The 19,596-nt window shown below is 36.3% G+C and overlaps 1 protein-coding gene across 3 annotated transcripts in view; it reads left to right on the forward strand.

The window, feature by feature from the left end:
- Nucleotides 1-19,574, forward strand: part of LOC138309453 (alpha-(1,3)-fucosyltransferase C-like) — a 33,885-nt gene extending 14,311 nt beyond the window's left edge. For 2 of the 3 annotated variants that reach the window (XM_069250652.1, XM_069250651.1), the window contains exons 3-5: nucleotides 16,904-16,961; nucleotides 17,858-18,019; nucleotides 18,530-19,574. In XM_069250652.1, coding sequence (XP_069106753.1) covers nucleotides 17,898-18,019; nucleotides 18,530-19,574 — 1,167 coding nt within the window. In that variant the 5' untranslated portion in view covers nucleotides 16,904-16,961; nucleotides 17,858-17,897. Of the gene's footprint in view, nucleotides 1-9,174; nucleotides 9,375-16,903; nucleotides 16,962-17,857; nucleotides 18,020-18,529 lie in introns of those variants that run through there. The other variant, XM_069250650.1, reaches the window with a different exon arrangement.
- The last annotated feature ends 22 nt before the right edge of the window (nucleotides 19,575-19,596 follow it).

Genomic DNA, 19,596 nt, shown 5'->3' on the forward strand with positions numbered 1-19,596 from the left:
CTGTATGTATTTATCTAATGTAATCACCACATGTAAGTTCACTGTATGTATTTATCTAATGTAATCACCACATGTAAGTTCACTGTATGTATTTATCTAATGTAATCACCACATGTAAGTTCACTGTATGTATTTATCTAATGTAATCACCACATGTAAGTTCACTGTATGTATTTATCTAATGTAATCACCACATGTAAGTTCACTGTATGTATTTATCTAATGTAATCACCACATGTAAGTTCACTGTATGTATTTATCTAATGTAATCACCACAGTAAGTTCACTGTATGTATTTATCTAATGTAATCACCACATGTAAGTTCACTGTATGTATTTATCTAATGTAATCACCACATGTAAGTTCACTGTATGTATTTATCTAATGTAATCACCACATGTAAGTTCACTGTATGTATTTATCTCATGTAATCACCACATGTAAGTTCACTGTATGTATTTATCTAATGTAATCACCACATGTAAGTTCACTGTATGTATTTATCTAATGTAATCACCACATGTAAGTTCACTGTATGTATTTATCTAATGTAATCACCACATGTAAGTTCACTGTATGTATTTATCTAATGTAATCACCACATGTAAGTTCACTGTATGTATTTATCTAATGTAATCACCACATGTAAGTTCACTGTATGTATTTATCTAATGTAATCACCACATGTAAGTTCACTGTATGTATTTATCTAATGTAATCACCACATGTAAGTTCACTGTATGTATTTATCTAATGTAATCACCACATGTAAGTTCACTGTATGTATTTATCTAATGTAATCACCACATGTAAGTTCACTGTATGTATTTATCTAATGTAATCACCACATGTAAGTTCACTGTATGTATTTATCTAATGTAATCACCACATGTAAGTTCACTGTATGTATTTATCTAATGTAATCACCACATGTAAGTTCACTGTATGTATTTATCTAATGTAATCACCACATGTAAGTTCACTGTATGTATTTATCTAATGTAATCACCACATGTAAGTTCACTGTATGTATTTATCTAATGTAATCACCACAAGTAAGTTCACTGTATGTATTTATCTAATGTAATCACCACATGTAAGTTCACTGTATGTATTTATCTAATGTAATCACCACATGTAAGTTCACTGTATGTATTTATCTAATGTAATCACCACAATGTAAGTTCACTGTATGTATTTATCTAATGTAATCACCACATGTAAGTTCACTGTATGTATTTATCTAATGTAATCACCACATGTAAGTTCACTGTATGTATTTATCTAATGTAATCACCACATGTAAGTTCACTGTATGTATTTATCTAATGTAATCACCACATGTAAGTTCACTGTATGTATTTATCTAATGTAATCACCACATGTAAGTTCACTGTATGTATTTATCTAATGTAATCACCACAAGTAAGTTCACTGTATGTATTTATCTAATGTAATCACCACATGTAAGTTCACTGTATGTATTTATCTCATGTATTCACCACATGTGAGTTCGCTGTATGTATTTATCTAATGAAATCACCACTGGTAAGTTCATTTACAAACGGGAAATAATTGATGGAGTGATCTTCACATGTCTTACACCAGAATACCCCCTCGGCCATTCATACATGGCAGTTTTCTACGAGTATGGTCTTTAGGAGTCGGTGCTAGTACCAGGACTTTAGGAGTCGTTCTAGTACCAGACTTTAGGAGTCGTTCTAGTACCAGACTTTAGGAGTCGTCCTAGTACCAGACTTTAGGAGTCGTTCTAGTGCCAGACTTTAGGAGTCGTTCTAGTACCAGACTTTAGGAGTCGTTCTAGTACCAGACTTTAGGAGTCGTTCTAGTACCAGACTTTAGGAGTCGTTCTAGTACCAGACTTTAGGAGTCGTCCTAGTACCAGACTTTAGGAGTCGTTCTAGTACCAGACTTTAGGAGTCGTTCTAGTACCAGACTTTAGGAGTCGTTCTAGTACCAGACTTTAGGAGTCGTCCTAGTACCAGACTTTAGGAGTCGTTCTAGTACCAGACTTTAGGAGTCGTTCTAGTACCAGACTTTAGGAGTCGTTCTAGTACCAGACTTTAGGAGTCGTTCTAGTACCAGACTTTAGGAGTCGTTCTAGTACCAGACTTTAGGAGTCGTTCTAGTACCAGACTTTAGGAGTCGTTCTAGTACCAGACTTTAGGAGTCGTTCTAGTACCAGACTTTAGGAGTCGTTCTAGTACCAGACTTTAGGAGTCGTTCTAGTACCAGACTTTAGGAGTCGTTCTAGTACCAGACTTTAGGAGTCGTTCTAGTACCAGACTTTAGGAGTCGTTCTAGTACCAGACTTTAGGAGTCGTTCTAGTACCAGACTTTAGGAGTCGTTCTAGTACCAGACTTTAGGAGTCGTTCTAGTACCAGACTTTAGGAGTCGTTCTAGTACCAGACTTTAGGAGTCGTTCTAGTACCAGACTTTAGGAGTCGTTCTAGTACCAGACTTTAGGAGTCGTTCTAGTACCAGACTTTAGGAGTCGTTCTAGTACCAGACTTTAGGAGTCGTTCTAGTACCAGACTTTAGGAGTCGTTCTAGTACCAGACTTTAGGAGTCGTTCTAGTACCAGACTTTAGGAGTCGTTCTAGTACCAGACTTTAGGAGTCGTTCTAGTACCAGACTTTAGGAGTCGTTCTAGTACCAGACTTTAGGAGTCGTCTAGTACCAGACTTTAGGAGTCGTTCTAGTACCAGACTTTAGGAGTCGTTCTAGTACCAGACTTTGAGGAGAAATTTAGGAGTCGTTCTAGTACCAGACTTTAGGAGTCGTTCTAGTACCAGACTTTAGGAGTCGTTCTAGTACCAGACTTTAGGAGTCGTTCTAGTACCAGACTTTAGGAGTCGTTCTAGTACCAGACTTTAGGAGTCGTTCTAGTACCAGACTTTAGGAGTCGTTCTAGTACCAGACTTTTAGGAGTCGTTCTAGTACCAGACTTTAGGAGTCGTCCTAGTACCAGACTTTAGGAGTCGTCCTAGTACCAGACTTTAGGAGTCGTTCTAGTACCAGACTTTAGGAGTCGTTCTAGTACCAGACTTTAGGAGTCGTTCTAGTACCAGACTTTAGGAGTCGTTCTAGTACCAGACTTTAGTAGTCGTTCTAGTCCCAGACTTTAGGAGTCGTTCTAGTACCAGACTTTAGGAGTCGTCCTAGTACCAGACTTTAGGAGTCGTTCTAGTACCAGACTTTAGGAGTCGTTCTAGTACCAGACTTTAGGAGTCGTTCTAGTACCAGACTTTAGGAGTCGTTCTAGTACCAGACTTTAGGAGTCGTTCTAGTACCAGACTTTAGGAGTCGTTCTAGTACCAGACTTTAGGAGTCGTTCTAGTACCAGACTTTAGGAGTCGTTCTAGTACCAGACTTTAGGAGTCGTTCTAGTACCAGACTTTAGGAGTCGTTCTAGTACCAGACTTTAGGAGTCGTTCTAGTACCAGACTTTAGGAGTCGTTCTAGTACCAGACTTTAGGAGTCGTTCTAGTACCAGACTTTAGGAGTCGTTCTAGTACCAGACTTTAGGAGTCGTTCTAGTACCAGACTTTAGGAGTCGTTCTAGTACCAGACTTTAGGAGTCGTTCTAGTACCAGACTTTAGGAGTCGTTCTAGTACCAGACTTTAGGAGTCGTTCTAGTACCAGACTTTAGGAGTCGTTCTAGTACCAGACTTTAGGAGTCGTTCTAGTACCAGACTTTAGGAGTCGTTCTAGTACCAGACTTTAGGAGTCGTTCTAGTACCAGACTTTAGAGTGTCTAGAGACTTTAGGAGTCGTTCTAGTACCAGACTTTAGGAGTCGTTCTAGTACCAGACTTTAGGAGTCGTTCTAGTACCAGACTTTAGGAGTCGTTCTAGTACCAGACTTTTAGGAGTCGTTCTAGTACCAGACTTTTAGGAGTCGTTCTAGTACGACTTTAGGAGTCGTTCTAGTACCAGACTTTAGGAGTCGTTCTAGTACCAGACTTTAGGAGTCGTTCTAGTACCAGACTTTAGGAGTCGTTCTAGTACCAGACTTTAGGAGTCGTTCTAGTACCAGACTTTAGGAGTCGTTCTAGTCCAGACTTGGAGTCGTCTAGTACCAGACTTTAGGAGTCGTTCTAGTACCAGACTTTAGGAGTCGTTCTAGTACCAGACTTCTAGGAGACTTAGGAGTCGTTCTAGTACCAGACTTTAGGAGTCGTTCTAGTACCAGACTTTAGGAGTCGTTCTAGTAGTACCAGACTTTAGAGAGTCGTCGACTAGGAGTACCAGACTTTAGGAGTCGTTCTAGACAGTACCAGACTTTAGGAGTCGTTCTAGTACCAGACTTTAGGAGTCGTTCTAGTACCAGACTTTAGGAGTCGTTCTAGTACCAGACTTTAGGAGTCGTTCTAGTACCAGACTTTAGGAGTCGTTCTAGTACCAGACTTTAGGAGTCGTTCTAGTACCAGACTTTAGGAGTCGTTCTAGTACCAGACTTTAGGAGTCGTTCTAGTACCAGACTTTAGGAGTCGTTCTAGTACCAGACTTTAGGAGTCGTTCTAGTACCAGACTTTAGGAGTCGTTCTAGTACCCAGACTTTAGGAGTCGTTCTAGTACCAGACTTTAGGAGTCGTTCTAGTACCAGACTTTAGGAGTCGTTCTAGTACCAGACTTTAGGAGTCGTTCTAGTACCAGACTTTAGGAGTCGTTCTAGTACCAGACTTTAGGAGTCGTTCTAGTACCAGACTTTAGGAGTCGTTCTAGTACCAGACTTTAGGAGTCGTTCTAGTACCAGACTTTAGGAGTCGTTCTAGTACCAGACTTTAGGAGTCGTTCTAGTACCAGACTTTAGGAGTCGACTAGTCCAGACTTTAGGAGTCGTTCTAGTACCAGACTTTAGGAGTCGTTCTAGTACCAGACTTTAGGAGTCGTTCTAGTACCAGACTTTAGGAGTCGTTCTAGTACCAGACTTTAGGAGTCGTTCTAGTACCAGACTTTAGGAGTCGTTCTAGTACCAGACTTTAGGAGTCGTTCTAGTACCAGACTTTAGGAGTCGTTCTAGTACCAGACTTTAGGAGTCGTTCTAGTACCAGACTTTAGGAGTCGTTCTAGTACCAGACTTTAGGAGTCGTTCTAGTACCAGACTTTAGGAGTCGTTCTAGTACCAGACTTTAGGAGTCGTTCTAGTACCAGACTTTAGGAGTCGTTCTAGTACCAGACTTTAGGAGTCGTTCTAGTAGGAGTCGTTCTAGTACCAGACTTTAGGAGTCGTTCTAGTACCAGACTTTAGGAGTCGTTCTAGTACCAGACTTTAGGAGTCGTTCTAGTACCAGACTTTAGGAGTCGTTCTAGTACCAGACTTTAGGAGTCGTTCTAGTACCAGACTTTAGGAGTCGTTCTAGTACCAGACTTTAGGAGTCGTTCTAGTACCAGACTTTAGGAGTCGTTCTAGTACCAGACTTTAGGAGTCGTTCTAGTACCAGACTTTAGGAGTCGTCTAGTACCAGATTAGGAGTCGTTCTAGTACCAGACTTTAGGAGTCGTTCTAGTTCTAGTACCAGACTTTAGGAGTCGTTCTAGTACCAGACTTTAGGAGTCGTTCTAGTACCAGACTTTAGGAGTCGTTCTAGTACAGACTTTAGGAGTCGTCTAGTACCAGACTTTAGGAGTCGTTCTAGTACCAGACTTTAGGAGTCGTTCTAGTACCAGACTTTAGGAGTCGTTCTAGTCCAGACTTTAGGAGTCGTTCTAGTACCAGACTTTAGGAGTCGTTCTAGTACCAGACTTTAGGAGTCGTTCTAGTACCAGACTTTAGGAGTCGTTCTTAGTACCAGACTTTAGGAGTCGTTCTAGTACCAGACTTTAGGAGTCGTTCTATACCAGACTTTAGGAGTCGTTCTAGTACCAGACTTTAGGAGTCGTCCTAGTACCAGACTTTAGGAGTCGTTCTAGTACCAGACTTTAGGAGTCGTTCTAGTACCAGACTTTAGGAGTCGTTCTAGTACCAGACTTTAGGAGTCGTTCTAGTACCAGACTTTAGGAGTCGTTCTAGTACCAGACTTTAGGAGTCGTTCTAGTACCAGACTTTAGGAGTCGTTCTAGTACCAGACTTTAGGAGTCGTTTAGTACCAGACTTTAGGAGTCGTCTAGTACCAGACTTTAGGAGTCGTTCTAGTACCAGACTTTAGGGAGATTCGTTCTAGTACCAGACTTTAGGAGTCGTCTGTCAATTTAGGAGTCGTTCTAGACCAGACTTTAGGAGTCGTTCCTAGTACCAGACTTTAGGAGTCGTTCTAGTACCAGACTTTAGGAGTCGTTCTAGTACCAGACTTTAGGAGTCGTCCTAGTACCAGACTTTAGGAGTCGTTCTAGTGCCAGACTTTAGGAGTCGTCCTAGTACCAGACTTTAGGAGTCGTTCTAGTACCAGACTTTAGAGAGCCAGACTTTAGGAGTCGTTCTAGTACCAGACTTTAGGAGTCGTTCTAGTACCAGACTTTAGGAGTCGTTCTAGTACCAGACTTTAGGAGTCGTTCTAGTACCAGACTTTAGGAGTCGTCCTAGTACCAGACTTTAGGAGTCGTTCTAGTACCAGACTTTAGGAGTCGTTCTAGTACCAGACTTTAGGAGTCGTTCTAGTACCAGACTTTAGGAGTCGTTCTAGTACCAGACTTTAGGAGTCGTTCTAGTACCAGACTTTAGGAGTCGTTCTAGTACCAGACTTTAGGAGTCGTTCTAGTACCAGACTTTAGGAGTCGTTCTAGTACCAGACTTTAGGAGTCGTTCTAGTACCAGACTTTAGGAGTCGTTCTAGTACCAGACTTTAGGAGTCGTTCTAGTACCAGACTTTAGGAGTCGTTCTAGTACCAGACTTTAGGAGTCGTTCTAGTACCAGACTGTAGTAGTCGTCCTAGTACCAGACTTTAGGAGTCGTCCTAGTACCAGACTTTAGGAGTCGTTCTAGTACCAGACTTTAGGAGTCGTTCTAGTACCAGACTTTAGGAGTCGTTCTAGTACCAGACTTTAGGAGTCGTCCTATTATCCATCTTTCTTATGTAGATAAAAATTGCTTTAAACTGAATTAAAAATGATTTAAGAGGGAAACAGAGTTACATTTGATTTACAAATAAAATATGTATAATTAAAAATCATGCCAGCACCACAAAGGCTACAATATTGATTATGACCAATCAGGGGGCTTTTATTTCGAAACAATGACAACAATGTATTTAAAACTGTTGCTATCTCATAACCCATATGTACCAATTTTCAATTATATCTAATAATATCTAAATTCCAATCAATCAAAGGTCTCCATTATGTTTCAATGGCAACCAATTTTTTAAAAGTAATACCATGTTATTCAGCATATTTCATAACCCTTACATGTATAAACCAAGTTTCACTTAAATCTGACAATATCTAAATTTCAACCAATCAGAGGCCTCCATTTTGTCAACCAATCTTTTTGAAAGTGATACCATGTATCCATCATACTTTGTAACCTCTATATACCAATTTTCACTTAATTCAGATATCATTTACATTTTAGCCAATCAGAGGCCTCCGTTTCAAAACCATGGTAACCAATATTTTCAAAGGTGTTACCATGATATTTAGCATCTAAAATTATTACTGTGCATTGGTTTTCACTAATATCGGACTCTTGAATCATAAACTGGAGATTTATAACTAGGTATACTAATAAAGAAGTGGTCCGTTGCTACCTGCACTCGCTCAAAAACAGTTTTCCCAGATTTTAATTTTGAAACTAATTTACACATGGACAGAAAATGTAATGGAATTATTTTCAATTGGGGGTAAAATTGTGGACTAGACCAGTAAAAGGCTGAAATGAGATGACAAAGAGCAATGTTTCGTTTTCGTTTTTTCCCAAAAAGTGCTAATTTTTCGTAAAAAATATTATTTCAAACAAAATGTTCCGTTAAAGATCTAAAAGAAATGACTTAAATATAAAGTATACGATCTATTCAAATAGTTTAGAAATAAAAAGTGAGGAATGTTTAACAAAGGCTAACTTTATGACATATTTGTGCAGGTAGTTTTAATGAAAATGACGACGAAGAATTCAGGCTCTTTGGGCCTTTTTAGAATCACAAAAGGAAAAAGAAGTGTCATTTTAAAAGGACGCCTAGTAGTATTTTAAATATACAAAGTTTCAAGAAAACTGGGCTGTGGGTAGTTTCTATGTGAATTTTAACATTAGCTTGAACACCATCTTTGATTTATAACATCATATTATCATCATGTCATCAAATGTTTTGAGGTCTTCGTTCTTCTCTTGAATGTATTATTGGTAAATTTTGATGACATTTTCTCCAAAAATTGTCCAATAGGATTTCAAATTGCTTAACATCTGTTGCATCTATACCATCTTTAGAACGTGTAAAGAAAAAAGTTTCTCCTGATGTTCAGGTTACATCGTTATTTGAATATGTTAAATTAGTGTTCTCTTGTCCTGTTGATGGTATCCATTTGGAGCAAAGACGTTGTGACTCGTTCATCCTACACCATTTTCAGGATAATAAATAGTCAAAATTGCCTTAGCGTTCTTCTGAATTCAAAAACCTTCTGTTTTATACGACACTAATTATTCCTTGTGTAGTTAATTATAATATCAGGTCTAAACAAATCATTGTTTTAGAATATTTTTACTCTATAGACTTAAAGATACAAAATAGAAAGTAAATTATAAATAAATGGTTAATTGCAGGAATCAATTAAATGCCCATGCCAGATGGTATTTATGACATCAAGAATATCCATGAATGAACTTTTAAAAAATGTAAGCAGATTGTAGTTTCATGAAAAAAATGTTCATGAATATTCATCAAATGGATCCATGAAACATTCATGATTATTTGTAATCAATGTGTCTAGAATTGTTCATGAAGTTTTATGCATAATTAATATTCATTAAATTTCTTCAAAATAAATGAAACATTTTTCATTCATTTTGAATTTAAGAATTTTAATGAATATAAGTCATGACCCTCTGGATCGCGAGTTCGAATCCCCTGCGGGGCAGTTGCTAGGAAATGACCGCTGGTCGGTGGTTTTTCTCCGGGTACTCCGGCTTTCCTCCATCAACAAACCTGGCACGTCCTTATATGACCCAGGCTGTTAATAGGACGTTAAACTAATAAAACCATAAAAAAAACATGGGCTGACTACTTATATCTGAATGCACACATACTGTGTGACCTGTTGGCGTGAATAAACCAAACAACCCCAAGAGTTGATAACATCTATTAAACAATATATATCTCTACATAGTACTACGGTGTATTTAGACACACTACCCTGGCTATTGTTTTATACTATAACGACCATAGAGGCATGTAGGGACACCATGTTTAGATCTAAACGTAAGTAGTTTTACACACCTTGTCATTACAGTTTTATCCCTTTTCGTCGTTTACCTAGTCCGTTAATGTTAGTATGTTATACAGTTAATTCGTATATTCGTATAAAGAAACTTAGCCATGTGCTCAATTCGTTTACATCACCTATGAAGTCAAAGGTATCCATTATAATATTGAATGTTATGTAGCTGTATGATAATGCTAGAATTTATTTACTTGTTTCCTAGGTGGAAATTAATAACAAAATCAGTATATCACGCCATACGGACGACGAATGCCTGCTGTATGATCAATATCCCACTCCTTTATATGTGGGTATAAAGGATAGGGTTTAATTCCGAGGATCACTTAATATAGTAAAGCCATTGCTTTGTCCGGGATTCAATGACAAAGCCAGCGAGATGTTCACATTATATCACCTCATTATCTATATTCACTATAGCCGGCCATGTAGCGTTGAGTCGTGTTCATCCAACCGTCAACGTTACTGATAGATATCGATAGTGCACTGACCTCGATACTGACTGCAAAGACGAGTGTGTATGTATATTATATAATCATTATAGTCATGTCACTCCAGAGAGAACTATCAGTGCACTTTTATCACAAGTTTCTAAAGGGTGTATCGCATGAAGATGTGTTAAATGGCTTAGAAAAACTGAGAATCACAGATCAAATGAAAGCGGTCCAAATAACAGAGAACAGATTTGTGATTACTTGTCAAAACGATGATACAAAACGTACGCTACTACTTAATGGAGCGGAAATAAAAAAGCAAACGGTGAAATGTTTTGAAGTAAAAAAAACTGTGACAAATGTTACAATCAAAGATGCACCATACGACCTAGGCGACGATGCTATCGCTTCTTATATGGCTAGATACGGCCAAGTCGTATCAGGTAGTATACGCAGAGGTAAAATTCGTGATACTAACATTGAAAACGGCACAAGGTATTTGAACATTATAGGATGTGTCCCTACCCTCCCATTGCGAACTTCAATTGGGCGTTTTTATATAAGAATATTTGCAAATAACAATAGAACGTCATGTTATCATTGCAACTTAAAGGACCACCCATCATTTAAATGTCCAAACAAACCAGTGCGTGAGCAAAGAAAATGTTTTATTTGCGAAAATACTGACCATCTTGCTCGGAACTTGTCTGGGTGTCTGGTGCATCACTGGCGGAAATCAGCCATTCAATCGAGAAATCACTCTCCTGCATACCTGAAGACATTGACATAAAAAATGTCACAGTTTATCTGGGTACTAATGACGTGTCAAGAAACCAAGGCGACTCTGACCAAATCATTGTTGACCTAACTTCAGCAATAAATGAAATTGAAAATCAATTCCCAGATGTTCCCATTGGAATATGTGGAATCCTACCCCGAAAAGGAAACAGCGAGAAAATTTCGTTCCTGAACGAGATAACTGAAAGTGTCAATAGTTTCACTGAAAAAATGTGTAAAACAAAATCCCACATAGAATACATTGATATCCCGCCTCTTTTCCGTAGCGACGGAACGGTTAATGATCATCTATATGACAATTTTGACACCTCAGGTGTACATATAAATTAACGAGGAGCGTTCAAGTTAAGAGAGAAATTATCAGTTTTCGTGCAAACAACTGTAGGACTAATGCTGGGCACGCCAAAAAATAGAAAACGCTTTAATGGGCTAAGAAATATTGAAAAAAGAAATGCCTTTTTTCTATTGGTTAATCAAAAAGAAAATTGATGTAACTTTGTTACAGGAAACCCACTGTACTGACAAAGATATATTCATTTGGTCTAAAGAATGGAAACATCTAGGGGGAGGCAATAGTTTATGGAATAATGGTACCTCCGCCTCAAGAGGCGTCGCAATTCTAACAAATGGGAAAACTAAATTGTTTTGTAAAGAACTTAGCAGAGATAAAGATGGACGGTTATTAACATGTATTTTAAAAAATGACGAAAGAAATATATGCAATATAGTAAACCTGTATGCACCTAATAAAAGCTCTGAACGAAACCAATTCATACGAAAAAAATATTAACAATCACCTATTTGATAATAGTTATATATATGCTGGTGATTTTAATTGTACGCTAAACAATCAAATAGATAGACACCCACATAAAAATGCAGATGACTCCACAACATCATGTCTAAAAAATTTTAATTGATTCATTTCAACTTGTGGATATTTGAAGACTTCTTAACCCCAGAAAATCGGAATACACATTCAAAAGAAGAATTTCAAAATCAAGAATAGACATGTTTCTTGTTACAAAAGAAACGTAGCCAAAACAGATATTACATCATGTGTTCGTAGCGACCATAATATGATTACATTAAAAATCAATACAGATAAGGTGACAATTGGTCCAGGGACGTGGAAAATGAATGTTAATACAATAAAAAACGATATGTTCAAAAATACATTCTAAGCCTTTTGGACTCATTGGGTTACAGAAAAGAACAAATATGATAATTTGAAAGACTGGTGGGACATAGCAAAAATTAAGATTAAAGAAATAACAATTTCTGTTGCAAAGTGCCTGAATAAAAACGACAGGTACATTGATGAAATTGAAAAAAAGAACTGGATGCATTAACAAAGACTTACCCAGATAATGAAAAAATCAACATGCTAACTAACATTCTGTGAAGAACATTATAGTAATAAAGCAACAGGATTGAGAGTAAGAGCGAGAGTGCTGGAGTTCGAAGAGCATGAAAGATCAACAAAATATTTTTTAACCTAGAAAACCAGCGTGCTAAAGAAAAGCTTTGGCATAAAATTAAAACCGCAGAAGGAGATTATAAAAATGACATAAATTCTATCCAAAAAGAACAGATTAAATTTTATAAGCAACTCTTTACATCGGAAGGATGGAACAGAGATGCTGCGGATATTCTTTTAGTTAATCTAGAGAACAAATTTTCAGATGATCAGAGAACATGTATGGATAAAGAGATGATCGAAGATGAAATATTTAAGAGTATCAGTGAAATGAAAAAGAATAAATCCCCGGGTGAAGATGGAAATGTTTCAGAATTTTATCAGATTTACTGGCACATAATTAAAAAAGAATTTATTGAACTAGTTTATGAAATATGTAATACTAATAAGTTATCAATATCACAAACAAAAGGAATACTAACGTTATTGTACAAAAAGGCGAGCGTGAAGATATTAAAAATTGGCGACCACTAACGATGTTAACGTTGGCTATAAGATAATTGCAAAAACATTGGCCAACAGAATAAAGAAAGTTCTTCCAGATATCATACATCCGGATCAAAAAGGTTTCGTTCCTGGACGAAACATTGCTGACGCGAATAGATTGATACAGGATGTATTTGAATATACTGATTTAGAGAATGAAGAGGGGTCTGTTATCTTTCTAGATCAACAAAAAACTTTCGATAGGGTTGAATGGTGATGGATAGACAAATGTCTCGAGCGATTTAATTTTGGAATAAATTTACGGGGTTGGGTACAAATGTTGTTAGTGGATGCGAAGACATGTATTAAGACAAATGGTTTTATCTCGGAATATTTTGGCATTTCAAGATCTGCAAGGCAGGGCTGTCCAATCGCACCAATTTTATACATTATTCAAGGAGAACCTTTGGCATGTTCAATTCGCAAAAGCAATAGTATAAACGGCTTAAAACTTCCAGGTCAAATTGAAACAAAACTTTTTGCTGATGATACGCAATTGTTTCTTAGAGCTGAAAAGTCTTACGGAATCGTTTAAAATTTTAGGACAATATGAAAAAAGCATCAGGCTCAAAAGTAAATCTACAAAAAACTCTTGGAATATATCTTGGAAGATGGAAAAATAATCTACCTAGATTCACAGCAATTAATTGGACACGATCGAACATCAAAACACTAGGTATTCACCATGGGCATGAAATAGATAACGACGCAATATGGAGAGACAAAATAAATAAGATTAATAGTTGTATGCTCGTTTGGAAAGCGAGAAACCTGTCTATCTTCGGTAAAAATGTTATTATTAATTCACTTATTATATCTAAGATTGGCCACGAATTAGACGCTTGTGGAATACCTGATAAATACTTGAAGGAATTAAACACACTAATTTGGAATTTTTTGTGGAATGGGAAGGATATGGCTCCTAGAAAGGTGATGCGTTCTCCAAAGTGTATTGGAGGCATGAATGTCATGGATGTTAGTTTTTTCACATTGAGTAAACAAATGAAATTGTTATATAAAATCATTAAAACTCCCATTACTTCATGGAATGCAATTGGTCAGTACTGGCTGCAATCATTAGACAGTAAGTTTGGAAGCAATTTCTTTCTGTGTAAATGCTCAGACACTCATTCGCTAAACTTAAGTCGTATTTTTAAATTTTACAAAAACTTGTTATCAGCATGGTCCACACTTATGCTAATGATGCAAGAAACATACAGGAACTTTTGAATCAAGAATTATTTGGCAATCATATGATTGTCTTTAAAAGAAAACCACTTTTCTTTAACTCCTTTTCAAACAGTGGAATACATACGATAGGTGATGTATGGGATTCCACACAGAAGCAGTTCAAAAGTGATCAAGATATTTATGGGAAACTAAGAGATAAAAGAAACTGCAACTCAGAGTTATCAAGATTGAAGTCTGCAATACCAATGAAATATAAACGAATATTACGCGAGGAAGATATCTTAAATGAGGCAAAACCTAATACTTTTGTGGATTCTGAATTGAATATCATTGATCGAAATAATAAAATAATCGAATATAAAAATTTAATACTCAAATCAGTAAGCATGAAACTTAACGGGAATAATAAACCCGATGTTGAAACAAAATGGGAAAACCTTTAACAAATACAATTTCAATGGGAGGATATCTGGTTAAATTGTTTTAATATATCAACATGTCTTAAGATTAAAGAATTTCAATGGTAATGTATCCACCAACTTTTATATACAGAAAAGAAGATAATGAAATTCGGTAACTCAGATGGAAAATGTCATTTCTGCAAAGTCGAAAACGAATATATACAACATTTATTCTTCAGTTGTGCTTATACAAAACTTATTTTGGATGATATGGAAACCATAATGAAAAACATTAAAAGTAGACTTGCTTTATTAATAAACACTTTTATTTGTATCATGAAGTGGACAATATGGAAATGCAGAAATGACATTAAACACAACAACAGACTTCCAAACACAGAAATTACAAAAATACAATTGAGGAAGCAACTTAAAAAAGAGCTCTGGCTTTTTTGCAATTCTAAACAGAAAACAGTAGTAACTATTGATATTGTTTCCCAAATATGTGATAGTATACCCTAGTAATAATATTTGAATAAGTATGTCACATGTGTAGCCTGCTACATGCACTATGTGCAGTGGACTTTTGTTAGCAGGCTTGCATCTTAAGGACAATTTTGTAATAAATTTTGTATAATTATGTCATGTGTAGCCTGCTACATGCACTATGTGTAGTGGACTCTTGTTAGCAGGCTTGCATCTTAAGGAAAAATTTGTAATAAATTTTGTATAATTATGTCATGTGTAGCCTGCTACATGCACTATGTGTAGTTGACTCTTGTTTTAAGCAGGCTTGCATGCTAAAGGAAATTGTGAAATAAATTAACACATTTCTGTTTGACGTAACTCGTAAACACCTTAAATTAAACATTATATCATATTAGATGATATTATGTCAGATGTTTGGCCTGTAACTATATATAACAGGCATGCTTCAGGCAGGGTAATTTTAGAAAATAAGTAATACAAAATTGTCATTGATATGTGATATAGAGTATTAAAAATCAAAAGAAAAGTAATCACCGTGATGAGAAAATGAAAATAAAACACAGTATCAGCTAGGCAAATTATATCAATATGTAATATGCAATATGCGTATGTATGTATGTATGTATGTATGTATGTATGTATGTATGTATGTATGTATGTATGTATGTATGTATGTATGTATGTATGTATGTATGTATGTATGTATGTATGTATGTATGTATGTATGTATGTATGTATGTATGTATGTATGTATGTATGTATGTATGTATGTATGTATGTATGTATGTATGTATGTATGTATGTATGTATGTATGTATGTATGTATGTATGTATGTATGTATGTATGTATGTATGTATGTATGTATGTATGTATGTATGTATGTGTATGTATGTATGTATGTATGTATGTATGTATGTATGTATGTATTTGTATGTATGTATGTATGTATGTATGTATGTATGTATGTATGTATGTATGTATGTATGTATGTATGTATGTATGTATGTATGTATGTATGTATGTATTGTATGTATGTATTGTATGTATGTATGTATGTATGTATGTATGTATGTATGTATGTATGTATGTATGTATGTATGTATGTATGTATGTATGTATGTATGTATGTATGTATGTATGTATGTATGTATGTATGTATGTATGTATGTATGTATGTATGTATGTATGTATGTATGTATGTATGTATGTTGTGTGGTGTGTGTGTGTATGTAGTGTGTGTGTGCGTATGTGCGTGCGTGCGTGCATGCGTATGTAATTATGTATGTATGTATGTATGTATGTATGTATGTATGTATGTATGTATGTATGTATGTATGTATGTATGTATGTATGTATGTATGTATGTATGTATGTATGTATGTATGTATGTATGTATGTATGTGTGTGTGTGTGTGTGTGTGTGTGTGTGTGTGTGTGTGTGTGTGTGTGTGTGTGTGTGTGTGTGTGTGTGTGTGTGTGTGTGTGTGTGTGTGTGTGTGTGTGTGTGTGTGTGTGTGTGTGTGTGTGTGTGTGTGTGTGTGTGTGTGTGTGTGTGTGTGTGTGTGTGTGTGTGTGTGTGTGTGTGCGTGCGTGCGTGCGTGCGTGCGTGTGTGTATGTATGTATGTATGTATGTATGTATGTATGTATGTATGTATGTATGTATGTATGTATGTATGTATGTATGTATGTATGTATGTATGTATGTATTGTATGTATGTATGTATGTATGTATGTATGTGTGTATGTGAGGGTGAGGGTACGTATGTATGTATGTATGAATTATGTATGTGTGTGTTAAAAGTGTATATTGTATATTGTGTAGGTGCATGTGTTGAAGTAGAATAGATAAAATTCAATTTCAAAAAAGAAAATTTGCGGTAAGCTGGTGGTTAAGTGATTCTCTGCTGCTCTGAGTGAAAAAAAATCAGCGTTTATTTTAGTTCTGACTCTCTCAGTATTCACTTCTGTTGTAATCATTAAGAGCATTTCCGGAACAGGACATAAGAAAATATAGCAACCAGGCGGAGATTCAAACCCGGGAACTCCGAACACAAGCCAGATAATCTTCCGATTGAGTGTCCGATGTCCCAGTTCATTATAAACACGTTAAAGCGAATAGTCGGGCAAAGGAAACCAGTCTATTTGCGTTCTTTGGCCTCTCATCTTTCTATTTGGTAACACTATGTTTTTATATATAATCATCCCAACATTACCTAATCTTGCTTTCAGATACACAAGCTCGGGTGATAGCACCTTCACGGACAACCCAATGCTGTACAACCTCAAGGTTAGTCTCGAGTGTGACAAGTCTTACATTGTAACGACAGTAACATGTATGTACTATCCGGATAATTTGGATATCGATGTTATTTAGTTAGCTTTGTTACAAATACTGAGATATGTTATGCTATGCTCGTGCCATCAACGAGTAACGTAGTTATTTTTATTTGTTCGGAGGTTTCATACGAGAATAAAAATCTATCTTTATTTTTGTTCACAACAGAAATATATAACTAATGTAAAAAAGTAACAAAAACTCAGACTTGGCAGCAAAAGCCTCTCTGCCTTTATAGGTATCCTCATACAGAATTTAGTTGAAGGAATAGGCGTCTTCTTGGTGGAAATTATAATATTACTTTTTACAATTATATGAAGTAGCTCATCCCTGAAAACACCTTTGGGCTTTTCTATTTCAAAACTTAAAACAGATTACTATGAACTTAAATGGGTGACTGGGTTAATTTGATTTCAATTTATTTAATGGCTGGCGACCAGTTCTTGACTTCGCATGTGTATTTGCATCATTGTATGTGGATTTTGCTGAAAAAATCATATTCCAGTAGAAGGCGCCTTTAAAAAGATATCCACATTAAAAATATCTGAAAAAACGCGTGCTATATACAAAATCATTATGAATGCAGGAATATTGGGGCTAAGAGATACCCAAACAACGTGGGTAAAGTACTATTTACCATATCAATACTTCCGATGATTGTGACGTCACATCACAAGAAGATGGGACAACGGTAAATCATTCTTAGTCCACGTCGATTTGTTATCTCGAAATCGACGTATTGGGCATTGCTATGTTCTCCAAAATTAAGAACCTTGTTCGAAATAATCAATTTGAAAATCTTTTGTGGTTTTTTAACGTTATTTATCTCTGATGTACGTCGTTTTCAGTTTCAGGTTATATTTCTTCTCATTCCTACTTATATTATTCATGGGTCCCGTCATGTATGCTCTACCCTACCTCTCCATGCAATTCCGGAAGAATGTAATGACGTCACCGGAAGTGGTGATTGCCGTCAATAGCGAGATCCCTTCACAACATCGGAATAACAGGTCTGTTTCATTTCAACACATTTTATTGCATCCATACATTTAAATTAGATGGCGGCGCTAGGTACTGACTTTAAATAATAACAAACACACTGAGAATTAGTTAAGCATAATAATTTCGGTTTCTGTGCAAAATTACGTCGTTTTCTTAAACATGTGACGTTGTGCTCACAAATTGATGGCTGAGCAATAAATATCAATTTTCTAAATCATATTACAAGCAAACATCAGTTACTAGAAGATTGGCTGTTTATTCATGTAAGACATTGGTTTGACGAACTGTACTTTAATATTTAAAATCCATTTTTCTCTATAAAGACTGCAAAAGTAGCGTTCAGCATCATGAAGAACGAAAAATGATTTCGAAAGTTTAAAGCTCACGTTAATCCATATTCTTAAACGGTACTTTAACCTGGGACCTAAATACTTTAACGATGTGATATTAAACTATTCCGTTTCAGCTACCGAGCATGAAGACTTTTGTAATGATCTTAAATATTTTTTATTAAACAGATCTATTCTTGGTGACACAGTTAACCCTAAACACGTCCACTACTACAATGTACCTGGATGGATGAAGACAGACAACATGTTCACCAGCTGTGACTACCCATGCACCCTAACGACTGGGTACGATATAGCTCATCTGGGCTCCGACACCGCCATTGTGTTCCACGCACCAGACATCATGACGATTCCAGCGAAAAAGGCAACGGGACAAATATGGGTAATTCACTCAATGGAATCACCGAGAAATCATCACCAAGTATGGGGGTCATGGAATGACCTCGTGAACTGGACATTAGGGTATCGTAGAGATGCCGATATATTTAGCCCTTACGCTATATTTACTCAAAAAATAAAAAGTGGTTCATCTAAAGATCTTGATGAAGCTGGAAAGAATGGATTAAAACAATTTATATCACGGAAAGCTTGGAAGGCTAAGGTGCTTAAAGGAGTTTGGTTTGTTTCCAAGTGCAGGGAGCCGTCGCTGCGAGATGATTATGCAATAAGGCTCCAGCGGTTCATGGATGTACACATATTTGGGGAGTGTGGGCAATTGTTTTGCTGGAGACGATTAAAATCGCTTTGTCGAAATTATATGAAGAAATGGTATAAATTTTATCTAAGCTTCGAAAACTCTCTGTGCCGAGACTATATCACGGAGAAAAGTTTTAATTTATATACACATAATTTAGACCTTGTTCCTGTTATACGGAATGGCGCAAACGCCTCACTCTATCTCCCGCCCGGAAGTTACGTCACCACAAATGATTTCCGGTCTATAAAATCTCTTGGAACATATTTAAACAGCATGTCAAAAGATTATAAGAAGTTTAATAGACTTTTTCAATGGAAGAATCATTATACCAGTTCAGACATGATTGATTCTAACGTCGCATTTTGTGAGCTTTGTCGCAGACTACACGAAACTGACAAAAATACTAAGTACCATCGCCTCTACCACAGTATTCAAGCATGGCTGACAGGAAATGATATTCTCCCTGTGTGTACTAATGTTGTAAGAGATGTATTTAACATCACCGATAATAAATAGCTCAATAAATATGATTTAAACG

Source organism: Argopecten irradians, chromosome 15 (assembly GCF_041381155.1).
Source record: "Argopecten irradians isolate NY chromosome 15, Ai_NY, whole genome shotgun sequence".
NCBI lineage: Eukaryota > Metazoa > Mollusca > Bivalvia > Pectinida > Pectinidae > Argopecten > Argopecten irradians.